The sequence below is a fragment of the Macaca fascicularis genome, chromosome 4, assembly GCF_037993035.2.
Source record: "Macaca fascicularis isolate 582-1 chromosome 4, T2T-MFA8v1.1".
NCBI lineage: Eukaryota > Metazoa > Chordata > Mammalia > Primates > Cercopithecidae > Macaca > Macaca fascicularis.
This window is the reverse complement of record NC_088378.1, coordinates 61,224,881-61,252,204: the sequence shown is the minus strand read 5'-3', so window position 1 is coordinate 61,252,204 and position 27,324 is coordinate 61,224,881. Positions and strand designations below refer to the sequence as shown.

Below are 27,324 nucleotides of genomic sequence, written 5' to 3'. Positions count from 1 at the left end.
TTCCTTAGAAAGATATAATTATCAAAACTCCTTAAGTGAATGAATAGATTCTTTTTCCAAATAAGGATATTTACCCACAGAAATTTTTTTCAGTTTTTGCTTTCTTCTGACTTGGTTTAAATATTGTATTTATAAAGGTAACACAGCCATCTAGTGGACAGATACTTGATAGCTGATTATTTTACTTGAGTTTAAGTTCATGAAACAAAAGCTTAAGCCAAATGAAATACTTGTTTCATGACACACGGCACATGATTACAAAATGCGGGGTGAGCCTTTAGAGGGGCAACATGGGGTATTTTTAGGCAAGTGTTTTATAACATTTCCAGACACAAATTTCTAACCACTGTCCCCATCCCCACACACCTCACTCAAAACCGTACTCTATTATAAAAATGTAGAAATGAAAGAGGTGAAGTTCAAATCATAGGTTTAACATGGAGTTTCTATGTGTCTGAAATGTTGTATGTTATGTGGTTACCAGCCCATCCTCTGGTGTCTTTTTGGCTTGAGGTTTTAGTTTTTTGGGGGAGTGGGTAGTCTTTTGTAAGCGAAACATCAGTTCTATTCTCCTTTCCTTGTTGCCCTCTCCCCAAGTTATCTTTGCTAATGAAAGAAAGTCATACTTCCTGGGACGGCCCCCCTCAGCCATAGCAACACCCTGTCTGCAGTCATTAGCGGTGTTACTTTTGTCCTTCCTCTTTCACTCTTTGCTGTCAAAACCTTCTATAACAACTCCTTTTTGTTCATCTCAAACTCCAGGGAATTGAGAAGTTACTCTTCATCAAATTCTACTGCAAACTCGGGCGTCTGGGCAACAGCTCCTATGGAGTGATAGCTGTGGGATGACGCCTTAGAGAGGGCATTTATACTCAATGCACTGGATTGTACTAGGAGGTTTATTTTTCCAAACCTTAAAGAAAAATCATTTGTATAAACAATTGCAATACCACAATTAACTCTTCTATGTAAAGAGAAATGGCATTGCAGAGTGAAAATGAGTCTGAGACAGGAAGTCAGAAGATGTGAGTCCCAATCCTAGTTCTAATAAATTTGAGTTGTGGGTCCTGTGTAAGTCAACCCCGATAACTGTTTCCTTGTAAATGAAACAAGAATGACCAATAACAACTCCCCTGTTTACCTTCAAGGACCGTTGTGAGGAGGAAGTGACAAGGTAATGTATGAGGTTTTGTAATAATGGCAAAGGAAAAGTCTCTATTTACTCAGGTGGAAATAAAAAGCTCTTTGGTAAATTTGGAATTGGAATTTTAATGTGCAGCCAACTTGCCCTTCCATTCAACTACGCATCTGTAATAATATGTGCCTTTTTGTCACAAGCTTTTATTTTTTGTTTTACATCCTTATGAAGTAGGTCGTTGCCATTACTCCCATTATGAATGGTGAAAGCAAAGCATGGAAAGCTTACACCATCCTAAAGGAGGTGTATTCTACATTTGGAGTCCACCTCATCGTTTTCTTGGATAACACATACTTTGCTGCCTGTTTTAATCTCCTGGTCCAGCCCTGCAACATCTGATATGTCCATTCTGGTCTACATTTGTATCGTGCCCCTGCATGCTTTTATCCCCGCTCTGAATGAGATTGCCTTTGTCCAGGTCTCCATCTGGCAAACAACTGCCCATTTTCAACCCAATTTAATCATTACCTGTTCTGTGAAGCCTTTCTCAATTCTCTTATGGAAAAGCACAGGTACCATCAAGGATGTCTAAGAAACCCCATATGCACAATTCTATCTGAGTTCTTATCACAATGCCGTCTGAGCTCCTCAGTAGCAGAGCCTCTGTCTTTTTCATCTTGTATGTCCAACCCAGGGAACGTTGCATGAGCCAGTATTTCTTACACATTAGTAAAGTATTGCTAACTCCTGTAGTATTTACTGTGATATCTTGAATGCTAAAATGAAATATTTAAAGAATAATCTACCAACTCATTTTCAGAGCGTGAAGGATGTTGATTTCATTTTTGCACTGGGAACTTTGAGGTAGAAGCTGTTAAATAAAAAGAAAAGATTGATATCACAATGTGAGACTATTTCAATATTGAATAGACTGCTTTTACCAGAGACAGTAGTTCTCTCTTGGAGCCTTGACGTCACTCTGTATGAAATTTAGACATCTTATTGATTCTTCAGTTTAATTTTTCTGTAAATATATGTGGTTTCCTGACCAGCCTCTATCCCAGAGTTACCATGGCGACTGGTAAGTTTTCATCTTCTTTGCAACCATTTTAGCAGTTTTTCTGAAGAACCAATTGTTTTCCTTACAATAGAAGACTGTCTTCCAAAACAGACCCTGCGCATATCCATGATGACAGATCAGTAGATAAACTCTATAATTGGCAGCAGGTAATGTTTTGTCTCACCCCACTATCCATACTCCCCTGTAAACAGACGAACAATCCACCCCCGTAGAGAGGGGGCACATTTTCTTAAGTTCTGAAATGTCCCAAGTGTTTTTCCTCCCTTTTCAAAGTCACTATTTAAAAAATCTCTAATGGGATTGTAAATGCTTCTTTTAATATATTTGGCCAAGGATATTGGCACTTTTCTTCCATAAAGTATTTAAGGTTTGATCAGGACCCCCACTGTGTATGCGTTTAGTTCTCTTTGTGGCTTTTATTGCTTAAAACGTAGAAATGTTAGTTTTAAATGTTACATATATAAAAGTCGGTGGGCGGGGGGAGTGTCTCTTCTTGGAGAGAGATGGGCTAAAAAAGAAAAAAAAAGACCTGTAATCCCAGCACTTTGGGAGGCTGAAGGGGGCGGATCATAAGGGCAGGAGTTCAAGACCAGCCTCACTAACAGGGTGAAACCCCGTCTCTACTAAAAATACAAAAATTAGCTGGACGTGGTGGTGGGCGCCTGTAATCCTAGCTACTCAGGAAGCTGAGGCTGGAGAACGCTTGAACCCGGGAGGTGGAGCTTGCAGTGAGCCGAGATCGTGCCATTGCACTCCAGCCTGGGCAACAGAGCAAGACTCCGTCTTAAAGAAAGAAAAAAAGTGTCTCTGTGGGACCCTCAAAACTGTTGATCTGGCATGTTCCTTTTAGGGCTGTCCTCAAACACATATAACATATATACGTTGATCTAGAGCAAATATTTCCAGTGAATTATTACCTTAAAAAAAACACACACTACTTGGAGCAGAACCAAGTAGGACAGACATTAGTCAGTAGCAATACAGTCAAACTGTTAGTATCAATCCCTTGTCTATTTTCTCCATTTCTCTTTAACTTAAAATGATATTTTCAGCAGTTCTTGATAACTGAAACCTTGCAACCCATTTTTTAAGACCAGTAGTAAAGGACAGTTAATAAAAAGAACAACTTGTCTGTTGCTGAAGTTCAATTTCTTTCTACAGGGCAAGACTGTGGCCAATATTAGATCAAGAGCTTCACAAACAGTGAACAGTTAAACATTTACTGAATGTCTGTTATAAGTAGTTTTAGTCCAAATATGTGCCCATATTTTACCATCTGTAGAAATGAAAGATGTAAACTCAACCTAATATTTTGTAATGATGGCTCTAATATGGTAGCATTTGGGATGTTTGTAAATATCACAGAAACAGATAGAAGAGCCAGAATTCATGTTCAGAAACTCGTGATTCATGCCTGTGGACTCCAGATTTGTCACTCTACAGCAAAGGCACAACGGAGAACAAATTTCTCAAAGATGTTTAATGAAGTGAAGGATACCTGAATCTTGTGTACTGCCTTCTGTGGGACACTGTGTGGAAATGTAATAAAAATAAACTCAAGGAGTTTGTTGTTTAAGCAGAGAATGAGAGCTCTTTTGCTAGTTGTGTTATAGTGCCTTAATATATCTCTGCACACACACACAAGCTCAATAAAGCTTGGCAGAATGAGTGTCAATTTCCTATTTTAAAAAGAGTTGAATAGAATTTACCAAAAAATTGTACATTTTAGATATACAGGAAGTTTTATAGAATATTGTCAGCAGTGTATCCACATCACGCACAGCAGTGTACCCCTCATCCACTTTTCCCATCATTACTGGAAATACATTGAATTCCAGAGAAGAACTCTTTCTTACTCATTAGTGAATCTCCTCTAAAATACTTCTCTGGCCTATTTGTATAGCGACATGGAGGATTGAGGTTTCCTAGGCTATCTAAAGCCACAAACATAGTCACAGCACTCACATGCAGATACCTCCAAAATTAGGCACTCTCTCTGAATTCCTCCCCAAAACTACACTACGCTGAAGGCTCTGCTGTCTCTAACCCTGGAACTGCTGCCTCCCGCAGGGGTCTAAGGGTCTGTGCAGCGGTTCCCAGGGACCATCCACTCTAGTTTCTGCTCCCCAGAATCCTTTGGGCTACATTACCTTTCCCTCCATGGTTCTATACCAATAAACCTGCCCCTGTCCCTAGAAATGGGGAGAGGCAAACTCACTGTATTTCGCTATGAAATCCTATGTTTCCTGTGTCCTTTTCCTGACTACAGAATCCTTTTCAATTCCTACTGGGTTCTCTTTTTTCCAGTAAGTCTGCTCTCTCAGGTCAGTTTTCCTATCTAGCCTCACTTTCTGTTGTCAGAAATTATTCCCTTTGCTCCATTCGCTCCATCCTCATGCTTGCACTTGAGAATGAAAGAATGAATTAAGGAGACATTGTCTTGGTTTCTCCTATCGGACTTTCCAGATTGAGAATAACTGCTTGTTGGGCACCTCTTCCTAAACACTTTCTTTCCACACCAATGATGTTTAGTGACCCTTCTTTGCATTCACATAGTAAGTGGTCTATGACCTCAGGGTCTCTCAGCAGCCATGGTTCATTGTAGGCACTCAGAAATACAGGGTTGTTGAACGGAGTAGGCTCCCAATTCCAACTATACCACCTAGTTAGTGTTCAGTTTTGGGCCAACCTCCCAGATGGGTCTGCACCTCACTTTGCTCTTCTGTAAAATGGGGATAATAGTATTAATGGTAAAAGAATGGTGCCCAGCACATAACGGGCACTAGAAAATCATCATTTCCATTGCCTCTTATTTTGAGTAAGTGAAAGAAGGAACAAATGAGAGATGTTGTCTGAACTTCTTGTGCTCTCTGCCAGGCTCTTAAGCTCCTCGGCTTCTAGACAGATGGATCAGTTGGCTAATGTAGGAGCTTAAATTTTCCCGAGCCACTGACTCCCTACCCTGCTTCTTAGTATCTCCCATGACCTCACCTGTTATTTCTAGTCTACACCTAGAATTTTGGATGTTCCGCCCTAAAGCACTGCTACGCTTTAGGGAGCAATTGTCATTGGACAATTCTTATTTTTATTCTTGTTCTGGGCAACTAAAACCTTCGGCATTATCCTCTGTCCTCTATGATGCTATAATATTCCCAAACCTATGCCACACAGACACAGGCTCCTCCCACCCAATGCTCACCTGTTCCAAATGCTTAGTTACTGGTCTGTCCCTTTCAAGACATTGGAGATTGGTTTACTGGGGTGAAAGGGCAAAAACAAAGTCAAATATAAATCCAGTAGCTTGATTTTAGCAATTGAAGGAATGATATTATCAGTAACAATAACTTGGTCTGTAAGGAAGGATGATGTAAATTTAGGAAAATCTGTATTAGATTCTGACACATTGTATCTTCTTAGCTCTCAATCGGGGAAAATTAATGGAAAACAGACTATGAATAGAATTAACCAAAAATCAAAATGACATTTTGTTTAAAGAGTAAGGTAATTATGTGTGTGTGTGTGTGTGTGTGTGTGTATAAAAGCATTTAATCATATATCTCAGAAATATTAAGTAATTCAGATTATGTAAGGATGAAGTCAGAATGTTTAACAATATCCACTTTTAAGAGTCTGATGTACTTTATAATTTTATTTAAAAATTGTTCTCTTCCCTTTGACATGGATTTGCCCATCATTTAAAAATGGTATTGCTCTTTTATACCTTAAATATTCTCACATAGTTGAATATAGGATCTCCTGTGAAATGTTTCTCCGGAAAAATTTATTCTTTTCTTCAACTGATTGAGTTTCCCTTGACAAAATTAAAATGTTCTGCTACATTACAGCCTCACTGTTAGGAATGAAGAAAGAGGGGAAAATGCGGGAAGACCTACACACACCACAAAAATGGAGAGTATCCAGGTCCTAGAGGAATGGTGAGTGTGAGAACCACATAGCTATTGTTTCTTGTATTTACATGCCATTTACATCCACTGTGTGCCGAAGTATTACCCCTTGCTTCATGGTACTCTTCAAAATGATTTTGGGAAGTGAATGCAAATTCAGTCTGGAAGACCTTATTTTGTCATTGCAGTTGCTTTTCAGCAATTTTTCTATTAGCTATGTTAAGTTATTGGCTAAAACATGGTCTGAATTTACTTTTCTCTTTAAAAAAAAATAAATAGTGTCATATGAATTAGCACCCAAAATTGTCCTAATTCATTACTTCTCATTTCTGAGAATTTAAGTTTTTCTCTTTATAAAAGAAGTGTCTAAACACAGACACAAATGATATGGAATGTCCAAGTGAGTGAGGAGGGGCACCCAGCCGGCTCCTGGTTCCTTTTCCACCAGAGCAGACTCTCCCCATGTGTTTCCTCCCAAATGAGGCACCTATGAACTAAAATCAAAATATAAATAGTCCAGTCATATAATTATAAGTGCTTTCTTTTTCTGCTTTTTATGAGAAGGTTTTAATAATGATGCTTCATGGTAATTTTTAAGCTCTTTAAAATTAAAAATTGTTTTAAGTGAATGAGGAAGTGCAGACATTATGGAATAGTAACAATCTATTTGAAATACCTGGTTAAAAAGTTAAATATATGTATATATAAATATATATAAAGGTATATATATGAATATATAGAAAGATAAATATATATACGAATATATATAAGATATATATATGAATATATATTAAGATAAATATATATATATATGAATATACTTCTTTGGCCAAATGTCTTTTAGGTTGGAGAATTATTAAATAGATCATTGAATAGGAAAGAAAGATCAGAATCATTTTAACCATAAGACTCTCCAAGCTTCTCTCTTCTACTTCTTTAATGTGTAAGCAAGTGGATTAATTACTGGTGGTTTCTGCAGTCACCTAGTCACTAAAAAATCTGTACATCATTTTAAATTCTCCAGTGTCAATGTCATTATAGAAACACTCTGCTTCCAACTGTGATAGCTCCATTCATGACTAACAATTTGTACATAGAAAAACTTTTCGTAGAAAAAATCTTTTTTCTAGAGACAGGATCTCACTTTGTTGCCTAACCAGGAGTGCAATGGGATGATCATGGTCACTGTAACCTCAAGCTCCTGACTCAAGTGATTCTCCTGCCTCAACTCCCAAGTAACTGGTACTACGGGCACATGCCACCACACCCAGCTAATTTAAAATTTTTCTTTTTTGCAGAGACAGGATGTTGCTATGTTTCCCAGGCTGACCTCAAACTCCTGGCCTCAAGAGATCCTCCCACCTCAGTCTCCCAAAGCACTAGGATTATGGGCATGAAACCGCCATGCCCAGCAGAAAAATTATTAAAGTTTAGGAAAATATGTGACAAGTGCACACAGTGTTTTCTTATTTTAAATCAAGTGACAAATGAAAAAAATGGCCACCAGAGATGAGAAAGAAAACCTGTATCTTATGGCTGGAAAATTGAAATCCTGAATAGAAGCAAAGAAAAAATTCATTTTGTCCTTAGTCGCTTACAGACTGTTTCTATCAACTTTCAATGTATTGATAAAGTCTGAACATTTCCAAGCTTCATTAGGAATGCGTGACTGCATGCATGTTATGCATAGCCCCCTTGCTGTTTGAATGCTTGACCCCCTACATGCCTCTTATGCCTGTGTGAATTTTTGTCAAAACCCAGAAATAACTGACCTAGTCCTGGCAGATACGTATTTGCCAGATCAGGCTGGACTGAGTGGCAAAGTACTGACCACTAGATGGCAGCAAATTGATAGAATTTCTATCTGCTCCTCTCCTTACCTGGTCTAGCATTCACCGGTCACAAAGCTCCCTTTGATCATGGCCCTGTTCTGTTTCTGCAGCCAAAACCCCACTGCAGAGGAAGTCTTGTCCTGGTCTCAAAATTTTGACAAGATGATGAAGGCCCCAGCAGGAAGAAACCTTTTCAGAGAGTTCCTCCGAACAGAATACAGCGAGGAGAACCTACTTTTCTGGCTTGCCTGTGAAGACTTAAAGAAGGAGCAGAACAAAAAAGTAATCGAAGAAAAGGCTAGAATGATATATGAAGATTACATTTCTATACTCTCACCAAAAGAGGTAAAAATCTGGAAAACATTGAGTTGGGCTTCCTAAGACCAAGGATAACCTTCAAGGGATGGCTGTCCACATTGTGTAGGGCATGGGGTGTGGAGACGGTAGAAGACTTCACTGGGTAGATAATCCAGCTTCTAGTGAGATAATTTCCCTGAGCACATGGGTGAAGGCTAGGTTTCCCTACTATGCTTTAACTGTTTATCTCGAGCTGACTTGTGTGGTAGTTCACTTGCTTTTCAGAACTAACACTAAGGAGCCTGCTTAAACACAATTTGCTGTGACAAACGAAAATGGAAAGAGAGAATGTATTTTAGGGTGGTATTTCGCAAGGCATGACCCCTAGATCATGTGAATAAGAATCCCCTGGGGCATTTGTTTAAAAAACAAATTCTTAAGGCCTAACCAGAACTTCTGAATCTGCATTTTTGGAAATAGGGCTCAGAAATCTGTACTTTTAACAAGTTTTCCACATACATACTGGTTGGAAAACCTCTGGTATAGGGACTCAAAAAAAAAAATCTGACATGTTTGATGATGTTTATGATTGAATCTTTACAGAAATGAAAAATGAGCCTTGATGACCACTAATATTCTTAGGTGGGAAATGGAAATTATTTTACTCATTCTAGATTATCTGTTATTGAAAGTGCAAGCATCTTTCCCGTTGCCAGAATGTACCTAATCAATAAGCAATACTTCTAGCAACCAAAGAGCACTTTTCCATGGACTTTTTAAAACTTAATTTGTTCTTGAGAAATGTTCCAGCTAACAGAGTTAAAAGCATTTGGTGAAGGAATGGTTGATAGTGTGTCCAGGTCCTTGGAGCCCTGAGTGATGGAGCTCCAGAGGGATTGAAAGTGAGAACACAGAGGTTCCTAGAATGTCTTCTCTTTTCCATACCAGCCTCCTATTGTCTGTTTTGTTTCTCCTAAACAACTGTGATTTTCACCTTTGCATTTAAATAGCATGCCCCTCTCTTGTGCACCTGAACATTTATGGGCTGCAGTCATCTGTTCCTCCTCCAATACTTGGCGTGGTTCCAGGCTGCCTTGCACTTCTTGCTTTGAGATCTGTAAAAGGAATTAGTGTCTATTTTATTAATCTCTAAGTTTGGAGTGCTACATAAACTATTTCACTTCTAATAAGATATAGAGTACCTAAATTATTTAGTTTTTTTTTTAATTAGTTAGGTTAAAATGCCATTGGTATTCCACAGTGCTCCAGGACTATTGCCTGTACGAAATGAGAAACCCTCTAGAATTAGATGTACAAAGGATTGAGTTATTTTTTAATTTCCTACATGAACCTGAAAAATGTATTCATAAAAACAAGGTGGGGAGAATTTAATAAATGTAATACAATGTAACATCAGTAATAAATGTGTAGCCTCAACGCATTTGTTACTGATGTCACACGGTATTTCTAACACTGGTATAATTCTGCATCCTAAAACTATATTCTTCAGGCTTCTGGCCTGCCTTGAATTTTAGCATCTAAACAACTCTATTTGTATTTTATCAGAATAATAATTTTTTGCTAACTTTTGTTATTTTAAAGATATTGCATATAGCAAATAAACCAGACGATCCAAATGTGCCCAAATATGTGCTGCTTTTGCCTTTAATTATACAAAATGAGAGTCCTGGGGAAGATTATCTAGCCCATTTCTGCCCCCAAAGTATGTAAGATGTGACATCTTAAAGTGATAGTTGTCTGGATTACTTCATCCACTCCTTTGTGCTATATCTGTATCATCTTAAAATGATGAATGTTCCATTCTTTTTCAGTGTTAGGATAAAAAATATTCTCCATACTATGTACATATAATTCCCTTATTTTTACAGTTTCTGTTATTTAATGTTTAGTTTTTTATGTAAAACATTTTCTTATTATCCACACAGCCCCTGATTTTCTGATGTCACTGATTGATGGAGCTTTGTAAAATACTTAATTTTTTCTCTTTGAGTCATATTTAGAGTTACAGTAGTGATTATTGAAACATAAACTAGTGCATTTCCATTGTTTTTGCTAAAGTAACAGAGGTTTGTTTTCATCTTTTTTTTTTTTTTTTTTTTTTTTTTGAGGCAGAGTCTCACTGTGTCACCCAGGCTGTAGTGCAGTGATGCAATCTCAGCTCACTACAGCCTCCACCTCCTGGGTTCAAGCGAATCTCCTGCCTCAGCCTCCCAAGTAGCTGGGATTACAGGCACCCACCAACACACCCAGCTAATTCCTTTATTTTTAGTGGTGACAGGGTTTCACCATGTTGGCCAGGCTGCTCTCAAACTCCTGACCTACCTGCCTCAGCCTCCCAAAGTGCTGGGATTACAGGTGTGAACCACTGCGCCTGGCCATTTTCACCTAATTTCTTTCTTTTGAACACAAGTTTCACCAGAAAGTCACTAAAATCTCATTTCCTGATCAAGAACGTGACCTTTCCAGAATTACATACACTAATGTTTACTGTCTTAACCATATTTATTCTCTCCTTTATGTTTCCTAATACCCGTATTTTGGCCATTACCCGTTCTTTAATATCCTCAAACTATCACAGAGAGAAAGAGACAGAGACAGAGGTGAAATTCAAATTGTTCTAATTTTGCTGACTTGTAATTAACTCTTGATATAGAAATTAATAGACCATTGAAGTGCCATTGTTTAGCCAGCTGATTTCTATCCTGTCAACAGAGTAATTAAATTTGATCCTTGTTTAATGGCAAAAACAAATAAGCAAAAGTAGATCTTTTCAGTTATAAAAGATAACTGTTAAAAAGCTATGTTTTAAACCAAGGTATCATGTTCATTGACTCGACTCATTGATATACTCAGCGCATGGCATGCACTTTCTAGTTATTCTGGAGCCCTTTCAATCTATTATATACCTCACTGAACTTCCTGTGCAAAAAGTCATCCATTTCTAATCAGCTATAATACATTACTAACTTATGACGTCGAGTTATCACTCTTCAGATTTTGTTTTCTGACATTGGAGAGAGCACATGTCAGATTGAGAGAGCCCTGATTATACAGGAATTAGCGCATTGGACTAATATTCAGGTGCACAGGATTTTAATCCTGCCTTTGCTACATCCCAGTTCTGTGGCCTGGGATGAATCACTTTACCTTTCTGAGTCTCAACATTCAGTTCATTTGTTTGCAAAAATGACAATAAAAAAAAGCACAGAAACTAATAAACCAAATGCGTAATGGCAACTGTAAGGCTATGAAGCTATTGAAAAGGTCTGTTAGGCCGCTCTGGGCTTTCTACCTCTGAAATTCTATACATGTTTCTATTTATTCAGAGTATTTGTGCTACTACTTCTTCCTCTCCACCTAATGGCATAGCTTGTCCGTCATGGTCCTCCTTACTGCTGTCCCCACACTGAACCTCAGAATCTATTTAAACACAGTACTCAAGGCAGTTAATACCAATCTGAGTTCCTATTTCTCATTTTGGGGCTAGACAATCTGGGCTTTCTACCTCTGAAATTCTATGCATGTTTCTACTTATTCAGAATATTTTTAAAGAACGTGAACATTTGAATCATTATAAAATGGTAATGACTAAAAATTGTGATGATTTTACTATTAAACAGAAAGCCATTTTTCTTCACTAGACTTTCATTTTACCTTAATTTGATTGAGTGTTGTGTTCCTCTTTGTTAAATACAGAAAAACAACTACATTTAAAAAATTACTTATATATAGATAACTTTTTCCCTTAATGAAACTATTGAAGTCAATGTGCTAAAATTTACATTACCTTAAGAACATGTTTTATGCATTTGTAGTAATTTGAGCATTATGTTATAAAATAAGAAATATCATCGGGCACAGTGGCTCACGCCTGTAATCCCAGCACTTTAGGAGGCCAAGACGGGTGGATCACGAAGTCAGGCATTCGAGACCAGCCTGGCCAACATAGTGAAACCCCATCTCTACTAAAAATACAAAACATTAGCCGGGCATGGTGGCAGGTGCCTGTAATCTCAGCTACTTGGGAGGCTGAGGCAAGAGAATCACTTGAACCTGGGAGGCGGAGGTTGCAGTGAGCCAAGGTCGTGCCACTGCACTACAGCCTGGGCAAAAGTGCGAGACTCTGTCTCAAAATACATACATGTATTTTAAAAAAAAAAAAAAGATATTTGCAATTAGGAGGTGATATAACTTCTGTTCTTGGTATAGTGTACATTTTATGAAGGAAAAGGCCAAACTAAAAAAAAACAAAAACAAAAAGAAAACCTAGAAATTTAAGCATTTGTTTTAAAAAGTAAATTTTTTGAAAGTGATGTCTTCAAGAGCAAAACACATGAAGATAATAAAGAGGCCTTTAAGTCTAATAGTAGACTTGCTCCACGTAGCAGATTTTGGTGGCAGCTTATATTTATTATTGAAAAGATGTGTTAGGCCAATCTTGCATTGCTATGAAGAAATACATGAAACTGGGTAATTTATAAAGAAAAGAGGTTTAACTGGCTCACAGTTCTGTAGGCTTCACAGGAAGCATGGTGCTGGCATCAGCTCAGCTTCTAAAGAAGCCTCAGGAAGCTTATAATCATGGTGTAAGATGAAGGGGGAGCAAGCACATCACATGGGCAAAGCAGGAGCAAGGGGTGGGGAGGGGCCACTCACTTTTAAATAGGCAGATCTCGCAAAAATTCACTCACTATCACAGGGACAGCACCAAGAAGATGGTGCTAAACCATTCATGAGAAATCTGCCCCCAGGAACCAGTCATCTCCCACCAGACCCCATCTCCAACACTGGAGATTACATTTCAACCTGTGATTAGGGTGGAAACCAACATCCAAAGTATATCAAAAGACAAACCTAGCAAAATAAATAACTTGAATAAAAAATATATTTAAAGGCTCTTATCAACTGTAAATAGCATTAAGCTACTGAAAAAAGAAATAATTATAAATCCTTCAACAAATGTAAGACATTTATCTGAATTGAAGAAAACTATGGTCCAGTTATGTAGAAATCTGCCTAGTGATGGCGTTGTCATTACCGGGACTATAAACTGGACCTGTCACTTACCGTCTGTGAGCCACTTAGTAGCTCACTTTAGTGCGCTGGAACCTCCACGTCGTAGTGTTATGAATGAAGGCATGGATGGAGAAAGCCTAAAAACTCACGAAATCTGTTACGTTCAAGCTCTGGGGAATGGTAATTGTAATAGTAGTAGGAGTTTGCTTTTTCTGATTTTTCTAAATTCCCAGTTACCATCTGAGAGAAAAGAATAATAGACCTATTTAAACACCAGAATTATCTAAAAAATAATGCTTATGTGATAGGCAGATTCTGTGTGTCCATGTAGATATGTCTTTAAGTGAAATTTTGTGAATTTAGCACATTCAATGATTTAATTCAGTTTTCCTAAACAGAACTCACTTGACTGTATTTTCCTAAATGTATTTTTCATGCACGCATATTATCATTGAAAAAATATTTATTGACTGCTTACTATGAGCCAAGCACTGGGCTAGATATTGGGGATATGATGATAAACAAGAGACACTGGCCAATCCCTTAATGGAGCTTACATTTCAGAAAGACAGACAAATCTTGTTGAAACAAGTAACTAAAAATTGTGATGGGCTGGAGATTGAATTAGATGGAATAGAAGTGGTCAGGAAAGGTCACTCTGAGAGGTAAAATTCAAGTTGATGCAAAAGCCAAACACATTGGGTTTGATCAAGATGATGTCATAATTATGATCAATTATTATTACTTTACATTAGCTTCATTATTGGCACAGTGGTCTTACATGTATTATTACAGTCTGAGTCTCACAGCAATCTTTCAGCCACGAGGACAGATGGTACCACTTTAAAGCAAAAGAAACTGATTCTCAAAGAGGTAAAATGAATGTTTGAGCACATTAGAAATATATCTGGTAGAGATAGAATGCTAGCCCAAGATCTTCTGATTCCAAATGTGGTGCTTTTCCAACTACACCATGCTGATTAGTTCTTCCATTGCCTATTATTTTCTTCCTGTTGTTACCGTAGATTTCTATAAACCCAACCGTAGAACTTCACACATGATGAGAAATAGCAACCTTAACCACAGGCCTGAACCCTCCCCCTAGACGAGCAGGATATCCTCTCCTATTATCCAGACACCACCAAGAATATTACATTACAGTTTACCCTGCCAATCATCTTTGTTCGAAGAGATAAATTCAAACAAAATAAAACGTGACTAAATGTACACAAAGCAAAAATTTATTAAAATTGATAGGAGGATCACATATTCTTTCGATTTATAAAATTTAACGTAGGAATACCAAATTTAGTTCAAATTAAAAACAGAAAAGAAAATTTCCAGTGGTAGATGTTATCATTGGTAAAATTTGATATGGACTTATAAAGGGAAAAAATTAATCAGAATTTTACTTGGAAAGGAATTCTAAATAAAGAAACTTCAGTAACAGTAAAAATAAGAGAGATAAATGGAGAAAACACTTGGTTGTGATACATGAAAAACATTGTTCAGGGAATTAAATAACGTTAAGAAGGGTTCTCTATGGAAAAAAAGACTTTCAGTGAAAATTCATCATTCTTGTATATTTATGCCAAAAATGTCCATAGGATCAAATTTTCCCTTGCATCTTGATGACTAGAATTAAAAGGCAGGGTCAAAAGTTGGTGTACTCCCTTTCAGCAATGCTAACCTACCTTCATATCCTCCTTCAATGAATAGGAAATCTAGTAAGATTAACTAGAGTATATGACTCAGTTTAGCCCAGATTTTCCCAAGCCACACTAACAAGATTTCTCTGTCTTCATTCTCCTCGCTTTACCTCCATACTCTTGTTGAACAGTTCACTCTCATGACTATTGCTTGCAAGTCCCTTGCTTTTCTGCCTCCCTGTCTCCTACTCCCTGTGGGAATGAATGCTTCCAAGTTCACGGAGACCTATTGCAAAGTCACTTGTGTCTTTAAAACTTCAGTTGCTATGTCTCAACATTGCCGGACTTTTCAGTACTGCTAGAACTGCCAGTTAAATGCGGTCAAACCTATCATGCTGTCTTGTGTCCTGTCTCACAATGGTGGTGCTATTGTGCTATAAATTCTGTTATTGCTGGAATGCACTCTTCCCCCCACACCACCTCGGTAAGAGTCTATGTGGCCTGAGTTAAGAGGAGACGTGCATTGCCTGAGGATAGCTCTTATCTTGTGCTACTCAACTTTCTCTTCCCTTAGGATGAGTTCTATGCAGGAAATTCCTCAGTCCCTCATGCAATGGAGCCCAGATAAGATGGCTTTAGAAGCCATCCAGACACACCTGAATCCTAGGGTGACTGTGGCCCAGGCCCAACTGGGATCCACCACCAATACCTTGTATTATAGATGATCCACATTCTGAAGCACAAAGATGCTACAAGATGAAACAATAGATTGTTATCCCCATGGGGCTTATCCTTATTATTTGACCTCGCTACACTTCTTTTGACTGATCGACAGCCTTTTCAGGCAAACAACCTGCTATTAAGGTAAATATTTTATTCTTTAAATAGTAATAACAAATGCATTTTCATTATAGATTACTAAATATTGAACTGTATGACGTTACAATATTTCACTACTGCCTTTAGCTTGCAAAATTAAAAAGTAAACAATGAGGACATAAGACATTTAATAGTTTGTTATTTTATTTGTCTTAAGATAATATAAGTCCATCTACTGAGAAGAAAGTTTTACACTACATTTAATGATACTATTATTTAAGAAGTAAATGACCCCCTTTTTTTAAATCACTAATGTAAAGTTTCCTGCTCTGTTGAAACAAAAAGTTCTCAAGTTTGAAAGAAAGCACCATTTCTAAAAACAGAGGTGTTTGGTAAGATTTTACCCTACCATAACATGATGTTTCAGAATAAGATAAATCAGTTTATCTCAGTTTAAACTCCAGTGTCAGCATTTCCCTCTGGCATATAAATGCAAAAATACATTTTTAGATAAAATAAAAACGTTGGAGAAAAATATTCTGTACTTTTAGAAATTACTTTGTACTTGATAGTGACCTCATGTGGTAATAACAGAAAATAAAAATTGAACAATTCATTTCCAGAACATTTTTATTTTTAAAGAATTCCCAACAAAGACAAATGTGTAGTTCAGCCAAGTAATGTTTTTTAGGCTTGCTTCAGCAGGACTGCAGGTTCAGTTACAGACAACCGCAATAAAGCAAATATCACAAAACAAGTCGCACAAATATTTTGGCTTCCCAATGCATATAAAAGATATGCTTGGCCAGGCACGGTGGCTCACGCCTGTAATCCCAGCACTTTGGGAGGCCGAGGGGGGCGGATCACAAGGTCAGGAGATCGAGACCGTCCTGGCTAACAAGGAGAAACCCCCCTCTCTATTAAAAATACAAAAAATTAGCCGGGCTTAGTGGTGCCTGTAGTCCCAGCTACTCAGGAGACTGAGGCAGGAGAATGGCCTGAACCCGGGAGGCAGAGCTTGCAGTGAGCCGAGATCGCGCCACTGCACTCCAGCCTGGCGACAGAGCAAGACTCCGCCTCAAAAAAAAAAAAAGATACGCTTATACTATACTGTAGTCATAGTATAAACAATACTTAGCAATAGCATAAAAACAGCATTATGTCTTAAAAATGTGCATACCTTTATTTTAAAATTCCTTATTGATAAAAACTGCTAACAATCATCTGAGCTTTGAGAGAGTCATAATCTTTTTGCTGGTGGAGGAAGGGTCTTGCTTCGACATTGATGGCTGCTGCCTCATGAGGCTGGTATTGCCGAAGGTTGGGGTAGCTGTGGCAATTTATTCAAATAAGACAACAATGAAGTTTGCCACATCGATTGACTTCCTTTCATAGAAGGTATCTCTATAGCATGTAGTGCTTTTTGGTAGCATTTTACCCACAGAAGAGCCTCTTTCAAAATAGGAGTCAATCCTCTCAAACGCTGCTGCTGCTTTATCAACTAAGTTTATGTAATCTAAATCCTTTGTTGTCATTTCAACAATGTTCACAGCATCTTCGCCAGAAATAGATTCCATCTCAAGAAACTGCTTTCTTTGCTCATCTATAAGAAGCAAGTCCTCATTCTTTAGAGTTTTATCATGAAATTGGAGCAATCAGTCCTATCCTCAGGCTCCACTTCTAATTCTAGCTCTATCACCATTTCCACCACATCTGCAGTTAGTTCCTCCCCTGAAGTCTTGAACTCCTCAAAATCATCCAGGAGGGTTGGAATCAGCTTTTTCTAAATTCCTGGTAATGTTGTTATTTTGACCTCCTTTGATGAATCACAAATGTTCTTAATGACGGCCGAGCGCGGTGGCTCACGCCTGTAATCCCAGCACTTTGGGAGGCTGAGGCGGGCGGACCATGAGGTCAGGAGTTTGAGACCATCCTGGCTAACATGGTGAAACCCCGTCTCTACTAAAAAATATGAAAAATTAACCGGGCGAGGTGGCGGGCGCCTGTAGTCCCAGCTACTCAGGAGGCTGAGGTAGGAGAATGGCGGGAACCCGGGAGGCAGAGCTAGCAGTGAGCTGAGATCGCCGCCACTGCACTCCAGCCTGGGCAACAGAGCGAGACTCCGTCTCAAAAAAAAAAAAATGTTCTTAATGACTAGAATGGTGAATTCTTTCCAGAAGGTTTTTCATTTGCTTTGCTTGGTTCCATCAGAGGTATCAATCACTATGGCAGTGATAGCCTTATGAAATGTATTTCTTTTTTTTTTTTTTTTTGAGACAGAGTCTGGCTCTGTCACCCAGGCTGGAGTGCAGTGACGTGGTCTTGGCTCACTGCAAGCTCCGCGTCCCATCGGGTGCACGCCATTCTCCTACCTCAGCCCCCCAAGTAGCTGGGACTACAGGCACCCGCCACCATGCCCAGCTAATTTTTGGTATTTTTAGTAGATACGGGGTTTCACCATGTTAGCCAGGATGGTCTCAATCTCCTGGCCTCGTGATCCACCCGCCTCAGCCTCCCAAAGTGCTAAGATTACAGGCCTGAGCCACCGCACCTGGCCTCTGAAATGTATTTCTTAAATAATACTTGGAAGTTGAAATTACTTCTTGATCCACGGGCTGCAGAATGGATGTTGTGTTAGGCATGAAAACAATACTCATTTCCTTGTGCATCTTCATCAAAGCTCTTGGATGACGAGAAGCATTGTCAATGAGCAGTAAAACTTTCAAAGGAATCTTTTTTCTTTGAGCAGTAGGGCTTGACAGTGGGCTTAAAACATCCAGCAAGACATGCTTTAAACAGATGTGCTGTCATCTAGGCTTTGTTGTTCCATTTATAGTTCACAGGCAGAGTAGATTTAGCATAATTCTTAAGGGCCCTAGGATTTACAGGATGGTGAATAAGCATTCATTTCAGTTTAAAGTTACCACTTAGTATTAGCCCTTAACAACAGAGTCAGCCTGTCCTTGAATCTTTGAAATCAGGCATTGACTTCTCTCTAGCTCTGAAAGTCCTAGATGGCATCTTCTTCCAATATAAGGCTGTTTTGTCTATATTGAAAACCTACTGTTTAGTGTAGCCACCTCTATCAATTATCTTAGCTAGATCTTCTGAATAAATTACTGCAGCTTCTACGTCAGCCATTTGCTGCTTCACCTTGAAGTTTTATGTTATGCAGATGACTTCTTTCCCTAAACCTCATGAACCAACCTCTGTGAGCGTCAAACTTTTCTTACACAGCTTCCTCACCTCTCTCAGTCTTCACAGAATTGAAGAGAGTTAGGACCTTGGCTCTGGATTAGGTTTTGGTTTAAGGAAACGTTGTGACTTGTTTGATCTTCTGTCCAGGCCACTCAGACTTTTTAAATTTCAGCAACAGGCTGTTTTGCTTTCTTACTCACACGTTCACTGGAGTAGCACTTTTAATTTCCTTTGAGAACATTTCCTTTGCATTCACAACTTGGTTAACTTTCAAAAGAGGCCTAGCTTTTGGCCAGTCTCTGCTTTCGACATGCCTTCCTCACTAAGTTTAACCATTTCTAGCTTTTTATTTAATGTGACAGATGTGTGAATCTTCCTTTCACTTAAACACTTAGAGGCCACTGGCAGGTTATTAATTGGCCTAATTTCAATATTGTTTTCTCCGTGGGAAATAGGGAGGCCTGAGGAGAGGGAAAAAGATGTGGGAATGGCAGGTCAGTGGAACAGTCAGTATTCACACCATAGTCATCAATTAAGAATTAACTAAGTCTTATATGGGCATGGTTCATGGCCTCCTAAAACAATTGCAAGAGTAACATCAAAGGTCACCTTAAAATATATAATAATGATGAAAATTGTGAAATATTATGGGAACTACCAAAATGTGACACAGAGACACAAAGTGAGCACATGGTATTGGAAAAATGGTGCCAGTCGACTTGCTTGACACAGGATCGCCACAAGCCTTCAATCTGTAGCAAACACAGTATCTGCGAAAAACAATAAAGGGAAGCGCAGTAAAATGAGATGTCCCCATATGAGTTGGTCTGGCTAAACCACAGAAATGTAGTCCGGATTGCCATCTCCCAACAAATCTAGTAGCCATCCCTGGGGTGTAGCAAATCAACCCAATTCCATGTGGTCTACTGAGCTCAGGAACCTGGGGACACTAGATGGAATAGGAGAGGCTTCAGTAAGAGACTGTATTAGTTCCCAGACTTAGTCCAAACAGTGGTGGGAAAAGAAGCCAGAACTAAAAGGCATGTGCAGAATGCTTATGACAACGTGTTTAAATATAAATATGGAAGGTTTGTATGTGAATATATCATGAAATAACTGTGGTTCACAGGTCCTATTCCTTGCTAAATAGTGAGGATCGAGGAAAACAATCTGGACTCTGGTTATTTACCACTCGTGGGGTTGTTCTAACATGGTATTTCAGTGCAGAGCTTTAGTTCTGTTCCTCCAACCATGCCTTTATTGCCAAGTATTTTTCCCCATTTCCCTTTCCAACATATTTTACCAGTTCCAAGAGGATTCACATTTAGTGAGGAAGAGGGAAAATCCTAAATCATTGCAGAATTTAATTTCTGTACACTTTTCAAATAACACTGCATTGATTATCTTAATGTTTATTCTGCATTCCTATTCTTATATCTCCTCTCAAAGATTTCACTCCAAGCAATTGATCTGCTTCATCGTTAGTAAGAGGTCTTTGGATGTATAAGAATGTTTGCTAGTCCTTGCCAGGCAGATGTGAGATATGAAGCATCCCTGCTCATTGCATGCCCTGCCACACTCTTGGTTTCCTACTTTTGACACAGTAGGACTTGTTGGGATACAAAACTGTGGGGATTTGGCATTTTATATGCATGTTAATTTTTGCCAGGGAACTCTTTTCTGCCAGTAGATTTTTATCTTCTTATCAATATTGCCAGCCTCCACCAATCACAGAATAGGAGGAGGTGAATTCATATTCTAGCTAGGAAATTTCGGGTACCTCAACCATGATTAGAAATTGTCAAAAACTCCTGAATGAATGCATAGAAACCGTAAAACCAAGTAAGCAAAGACATCTGTAAACTAAATTTCTGGTTTAAAAGACTTAATTTCCTTTTTTTGTTGTTTAGTGCAAATTTTGAAGGGGAAAAGTACATAAGGTTTTGTAGTGTGAAAAGATGAACTCAAGACTTCTGGTAGTTGGATTTGCTCTTTGAAGTTTCTCTAAAATGTCACAAACTTACAGTTACTTAATTGAGGTCTTTTGAAAAAAGTGTTATTTGATGTATTTGCTCTTGTTTCTTTTTAGGTCAGTCTTGATTCTCGAGTTAGAGAGGTGATCAATAGAAATCTGTTGGATCCTAATCCTCACATGTATGAAGACGCCCAACTTCAGATATATACTTTAATGCACAGAGATTCCTTTCCAAGGTTTTTGAACTCTCAAATTTATAAGTCATTTGTTGAAAGTACTGCTGGCTCTTCTTCTGAATCTTAATGTTCATTTAAAAACAATCATTTTGGAGGGCTGAGATGGGAAATAAAAGTAGTTAAATAACATCAGAAACTGAGTTCCTGGAGAACTACAGTTTAGCATTCCTCAGGCTACTGTGAAAACACAACCATTATGGTCTTTGTCTCCATTTTTATCAAGGTTTTCCATGGTTAAGTTTGGAGAAAATACCACACAAAACAATGAATTGCCAAATTGTTTGTTTTATTCAACACTCATTCTACTTGCAAGCAAAGTGTATTTGTAGTCCTATGAACAGTCTCCTCGTGTATCTCCAGAGACTGCATGTGCAAAGTAAAACTGCTTCATTTGCCACGTAGTTGTTGTAATATTTAATCCAATAGCATAACTTACATCTGTATTTAAGGACTTTTGTGCAATATGGTCTTAAGAAATAATTGCCAAAAAAATCGGCCATGGTTTGCATTTTTTAACATAATCTAAGACAGAAAAAAGCAATTTTTACAATGTAACAATGGTATTCAACATTCTATATACTGTGTTTAGTACACTAATTTTGAAGCCAATATTTCTGTACATGAAAAAGAGCTATTTATCTCTGTTTGTTGGAAAATCCTAATGGGGATTCCTCTGGTTGTTCACTGCCAAAACTGTGGCATTTTCATTACAGGAGAGTTTACTATGCTAAAAGCAAAAAACAAAAAACAAAAAAAAAGAAGAAGAAAAAAAAGCACAAAACAATTTGAAGATATCCTATCTCAATGACAAATCAAAGAGTGATACTGCTTTTAATTGTAATAGAAGAAAATGAATTTATGTATATATCAGATGTCCAATACTGTAATTAATTTATTAAAGACTGGCTCTCCAGTTTTAAAATGGTTGTGTAAAGTTATGTACTTCAGCAAGAAAAAAATAATAATAAGCTTGATAACTTAGTTTTGGAATATAAACAAAAGGACTTAATAAAGGAATGCCTACATGTAGCACTGTAAAACATTTTGATGAATAGCATCTGTCCTGTGGCATATTTTCCTTGAAAGTGAAATCCAGTGAAAAGCTGTTTTTACCAGGAAAAGTTTTATAAGGGTTATGAAGAAAATAATTCTCTACTTCAGACCTTAACTGTTTTCACAGAATATCTTAAGGATGACATTTTAAAGATGTTTAAACCAAACTATTCGTTTTCATCCATAATTAAAAGGCAGTACAGTGCTCAAATTTTCCAGCTGCCATATTATTTTTTATAAGTACACTAAATCTTTATGACAAAAACACTTGCCTGACATTGTCATGTACTTCTGACCTTCAAGGAAACAATATTCTGTCATGGAGAAAAGTGATAATTAAAATAATCAGTGTCATATTTATATCAAAGTGTTACATTTGAATATTAATATCCCCTGAAGACTATTTTTTTAATATTAAAGTGAATGAATATAATACTGAGTAACCTAAAATGAAAGTTTTAAAAAGATTTATATCCATTGAGAACACTGGCCTTATATTAAGGATGATATTACAGTTACAGGTTTTCTTTGTCATTTTTTTAACTACCTCTCATTTTTTTAATTTATTAAGCATATTTTTTAAAAAAACGAGTGTGGGGGTTTCTTTTTAAATTTAGTTTACTTGAAAGGCTGGCATCATAAGTTTCTTTTTCCATAAACTTAAAACATTTCAAAAATTGTTTTTTTAAGCAAGTATGATTTTCTAATTCATATAAAATTCAGGAGACATGAATAAAAGGGCTATTATCTATTCCCTATGCAAATATTTTAACTGTTGCAGTGTTTGACAAAATGGGATTTTTAAAAAATTGCGGAGTAGAAAACAAAATATTCTGTTTACACTGGCGTTGCTGACTATCCTACCATATTCAGCACTTTTAAATATGTTATTTATGGAAATGTAGTTAAAATGCAAGATAGAAAATATTTATAATAATCATTTCTTTTAACAAATGCCTGTGTTTTCTGAAAGTGTTAGTGTGTTGACATATTTTATTCATGTCATTTAAATACTCTTTGAATAATAGTTTTCAGTAATATGTTGAAAAAAGATAGCTATGAAGATGTTTACAAAAGTCATATTTTTTCCTAAAGAGTAAAGAAAAACCTAAAAGAATCATCACTTCTATTGTGAAGTTCTATTGTTCCTAAATTATTTAATTTTTTTTCTTGCTTAGAATTGAGTTTATTATGCTACTATGATATATACACATGTATGGTGTAGTATCGTATTTGTTTCTGTGTTTGAGGCACAACAAATTGGTGCACATGACTAGAAAATATGTAATATACTGTGATACACTGCATGCATCCATCTTTTTAAATGTAGCCTTTATATTCTTGTTGTTACTATATATGATGGTGACCTGCTAGTCATAAGTTATCTTTATAAGATACTTTGGACTATTAGATGAATTGTCTGTTTGACAATATCTTTAATATTTTACCAAATGTAAAAGATAAGGGCCCTTATAAAGAGTCCTAATCTCTAACCTGGGCATTTGTAGAACACAGATTTTAAAGTTGGTATATATCCTTTTGAAACCTGATTAGGAAGTTGTGCTAAGAAAGATTCTAGAGCAGATTTACACATCAGATGTTGATAACCATATGCTATGTGAGCATTTCTGTGCTAAACTCATGTTTTTGGGTGAGGGAGGGTTTCTCATTTATGTCTGTATATTTGCAACTCTACTAATTTTCTAAGTATGATATAATTCCTTCGTTTAAGTTACAGAGCTATTATAAATAAACAAAAAAGCCTTCAACTGGTGTCTATGCTACCATTCCAAGAGCACAATATTTGTTTTATTAGAATTTGAGTTTTCCTAGTGAGTAAATTCCTCCCTGGGGAAAAATTAGCACTTTAAAATGGACACTTTGTGTTTTCGATTGTCAAGGTATCTTTGTATACTGTTAGAATTTGCTGATGCACACAGAAAGAGATTAATGCACTTTCTATAGTGCCTAACTTTAGATGTATCTATAAAAGAAAGAAAGTAGAGGATATAGATTATGTATATATAAATAAATTGGAGAGCCAGATTTCTTCAGAGATTGATCTTGTACATTAATCACACCAGTGATGGATGGATGGCACTTCTTTACTCGGGCTGTTATGATGTTATCCAAAGGTAGTATAGATGCTCTGACAGTGTTAGAGTGTGCACATGAACCACAAGAGCAAAACACAATTTTGATACTGAAGTTATTAAATGCAGAACTCAAGACCATAATGTGATTTTTTTTTTTTTGAAATCTTAAAATATGTACATAGAATGACCAGTTCTGATATGTGGTCATAGTGCATGGTGTGTTTATTAGTATCCTTTAATGCTGCCTAGGTTCTGACTTACAGAATGAAATATGTGTTGTTTATTTACCTGATAGTTCAGTTTTGCCAAAGGACTATAGGGATAAGTGAATAATGTTTATTTATTAGGAGCAAAAATACATTTTCATCCCATTAAGCTGATTTAAAATCAGCTGATTTTTACTTTTGAGTTTATCCATTTTTCTATACCTTTAACTTATTTGTACTTTTAAAAATCATATTGTAATTGTGACAAATTATATCTCAAAAAAATACCAATTATTACATGCTTTGGTGTTGAAATGAAAAGAGAAGGAATTTAAAATACAATCAAAAAGTAAAAAAATAAAACATATTGGAAAACCACCTAAAATTTCTTGGCCAGGTACAGTGGCTCAAGCCTGTAATCCCAGCACATCGGGAAGCCAAGGAGGGCGGATCACTTGAGCTCAGGAGTTCGAGACCAGCCTGGCCAACATGGTGAAACCCCGACTCTAGTAAAAATACAAAAATTAGCCGGGCATGGTGGTGGGCGCCCTTAATCCCAGCTACTCGAGAGGCTGAGGCAGGAGAATCGCTTGAACCCAGGAGGCAGAGGTCGCAGTGAGCTGATATCATGCCACTGCACTCCAGCCTTGGTGACAAAGTGAGACTCCATCTCAAAATAATAATAATAATAATAACAACAATAATATTTTTAAGTCTTAAAAAGACAGAAAATGTCTATAGATAGAAGTCTATCAAACATGTATTTTGAATATTTTGATCTTGACACATTGCCAAATTATTTTGAAAGATGGTAAAGATATTTCCAAAAAATATTTTCGCCTATTTACATTGACAGTTTACGACCATAATTTTCTAACTATATTTTTCAAACATGTAGTTTTGTGTTTTCCATCTTCAAATTCCTGACCAATGGTTTTGTTCTCCTGTGAAAACAACATCCAATCTGCCAAAATTTTTAATTCTTCACTTGCTACAACTGCAAATATTTATCAATAAAACTGATAACCCAAAACTTGCTTCAGATTTTCTCTGCAATGCTTAAAATATCCTTGCAACACAAGACAATGCACAGTGACCAATACTATTTCTAAATACCCAGATTTTATTTCTTTACAAGTATTTTTAAAATTATTACTCTTATAGGTGTAGTCCTCTCCAGCCCCAAGTGACATTTTTTCCGATGAATTCAAGGGACTGGTCAAGACTTTGACTTTAGTGAAAACAGTACAAAAGGCAAAATGTTGCCCTAAGTGATAGAAGGTCCTAGTCTGGGAACTGATTTTATTATGATACAAGCTGTAAGATGAGTAGGGAAACGGAACACTATATTAAGCATTGATGACAATAACCAAATATAATATTCTTAAATATGTCATATGTGCCACATGAAATTCATTCTTCCCTCATTATTTCTCATGTTACATCTCGTTTCAGAAGTTTCCGAATTTTAAAACTGTTGACTTACACCTAACTGCTCTCACTGCATTACAGCTTTTAAACAGTTAGAAATAAAGATTTTAGAATAATAAACAGATTGTGTTTCTGTCCTAAGCTTGGATACATGTCCTTTCTAAAGATTTAGCTTTTATTGCTATATTAAAAGAATGCCACATACAGTGCTTACTAATGGAAATGTATGTCCACAGATTCACTTAGGTAGGATACTACAAAAACATCACGCACTTAAAATTACAAATTTGATTTCAAGTTATATTTCTGTCTCATGTAACTTTGGTCAAATCATTTATCTTCTCTGAGTCATTTCCTCATCTACAAAGGACAAATAAAATATGTAATTAGCAGGACTGCTATGAGCATTAAATAAAACAAACATGGAAAGAATAAAGTGTGGCATACATTATTATTTTATCAAAGTACTTCACGTCAATAATTGTTATTGTATACTTGTATTAAATGTCATTTTAATGCACTTTCCCCTATTTTTTTTCAAAACATGCATTAAACATCTGATTTAGCTAGTCCTTAAAACATACAATCATATTTTAAGATGGAACACTATATCAATGTTATTGCTTTTCTCAGTAATGTGATCCCAAATCACTACTTTCAGTTCACCATCACCTCAAATCTATAGAAATGTTTCTTTCAATGACATAGATAGATGATTGATTGATAGATAGATAGATAGATAGATAGATAGATAGATAGATAGACAGCTATACAATTATAGGTTAAAATTAAAGTTTAAATAAGAAAATCATTTGAAAATTTTATTTCCAAAGGAAATAAAACAACATTTCCAAGGACAGAAATAATATCAAGTTACTTGCTAAATATATAAATGAATTATAGGGCTAAGACTAAGTTATAAGAGATTGACAATTAGAAAACACTTTTTAATATTAAGGTGGTATGATTTTCTTTAACAATTTTACAATGAAAATAAAAACTTACTAAAAGGTGGTAATGGGCCAGACACGGTGGCTCACGCATATAATCCCAGCACTTTGGGAGACTAAGGCGTGAGGATCACTTGAGCCCAGGAGTTCCAGACCCATCTGTGCAACAAAGTGAGACCCTGACTCTAAGGAAAAAATAAAATGTATAAAATTTAAAATAGTAATGTGCCCATTAAACCTTTTATTTTAGAGTAGTTTTAGATTTATAGAAAAACTGCAAATAGGTCCCTTATACATCTATGGGCATTAATGAACCAATATTGATCATTAAGTTCATACTTTATTCAGATTTCCTTAGTTTGTAACCTAATGTCCTTTTTCTGTCCCAGGATCCAATTCAGGATACCACATTACATTTAGT

The 27,324-nt window shown here is 36.8% G+C and overlaps 1 protein-coding gene across 3 annotated transcripts in view; it reads left to right on the top strand.

The window, feature by feature from the left end:
• RGS17 (regulator of G protein signaling 17) overlaps positions 1–22,089 on the top strand; it is a 119,330-nt gene extending 97,241 nt beyond the window's left edge. For 2 of the 3 annotated variants that reach the window (XM_045391354.3, XM_065543600.2), the window contains exons 3-5: positions 6,065–6,154; positions 8,067–8,301; positions 21,046–22,089. In XM_045391354.3, coding sequence (XP_045247289.1) covers positions 6,065–6,154; positions 8,067–8,301; positions 21,046–21,234 — 514 coding nt within the window. In that variant the 3' untranslated portion in view covers positions 21,235–22,089. Of the gene's footprint in view, positions 1–6,064; positions 6,155–8,066; positions 8,302–15,660; positions 15,804–21,045 lie in introns of all 3 variants that reach the window. The other variant, XR_012433551.1, reaches the window with a different exon arrangement.
• Positions 22,090–27,324: the final 5,235 nt, after the last annotated feature.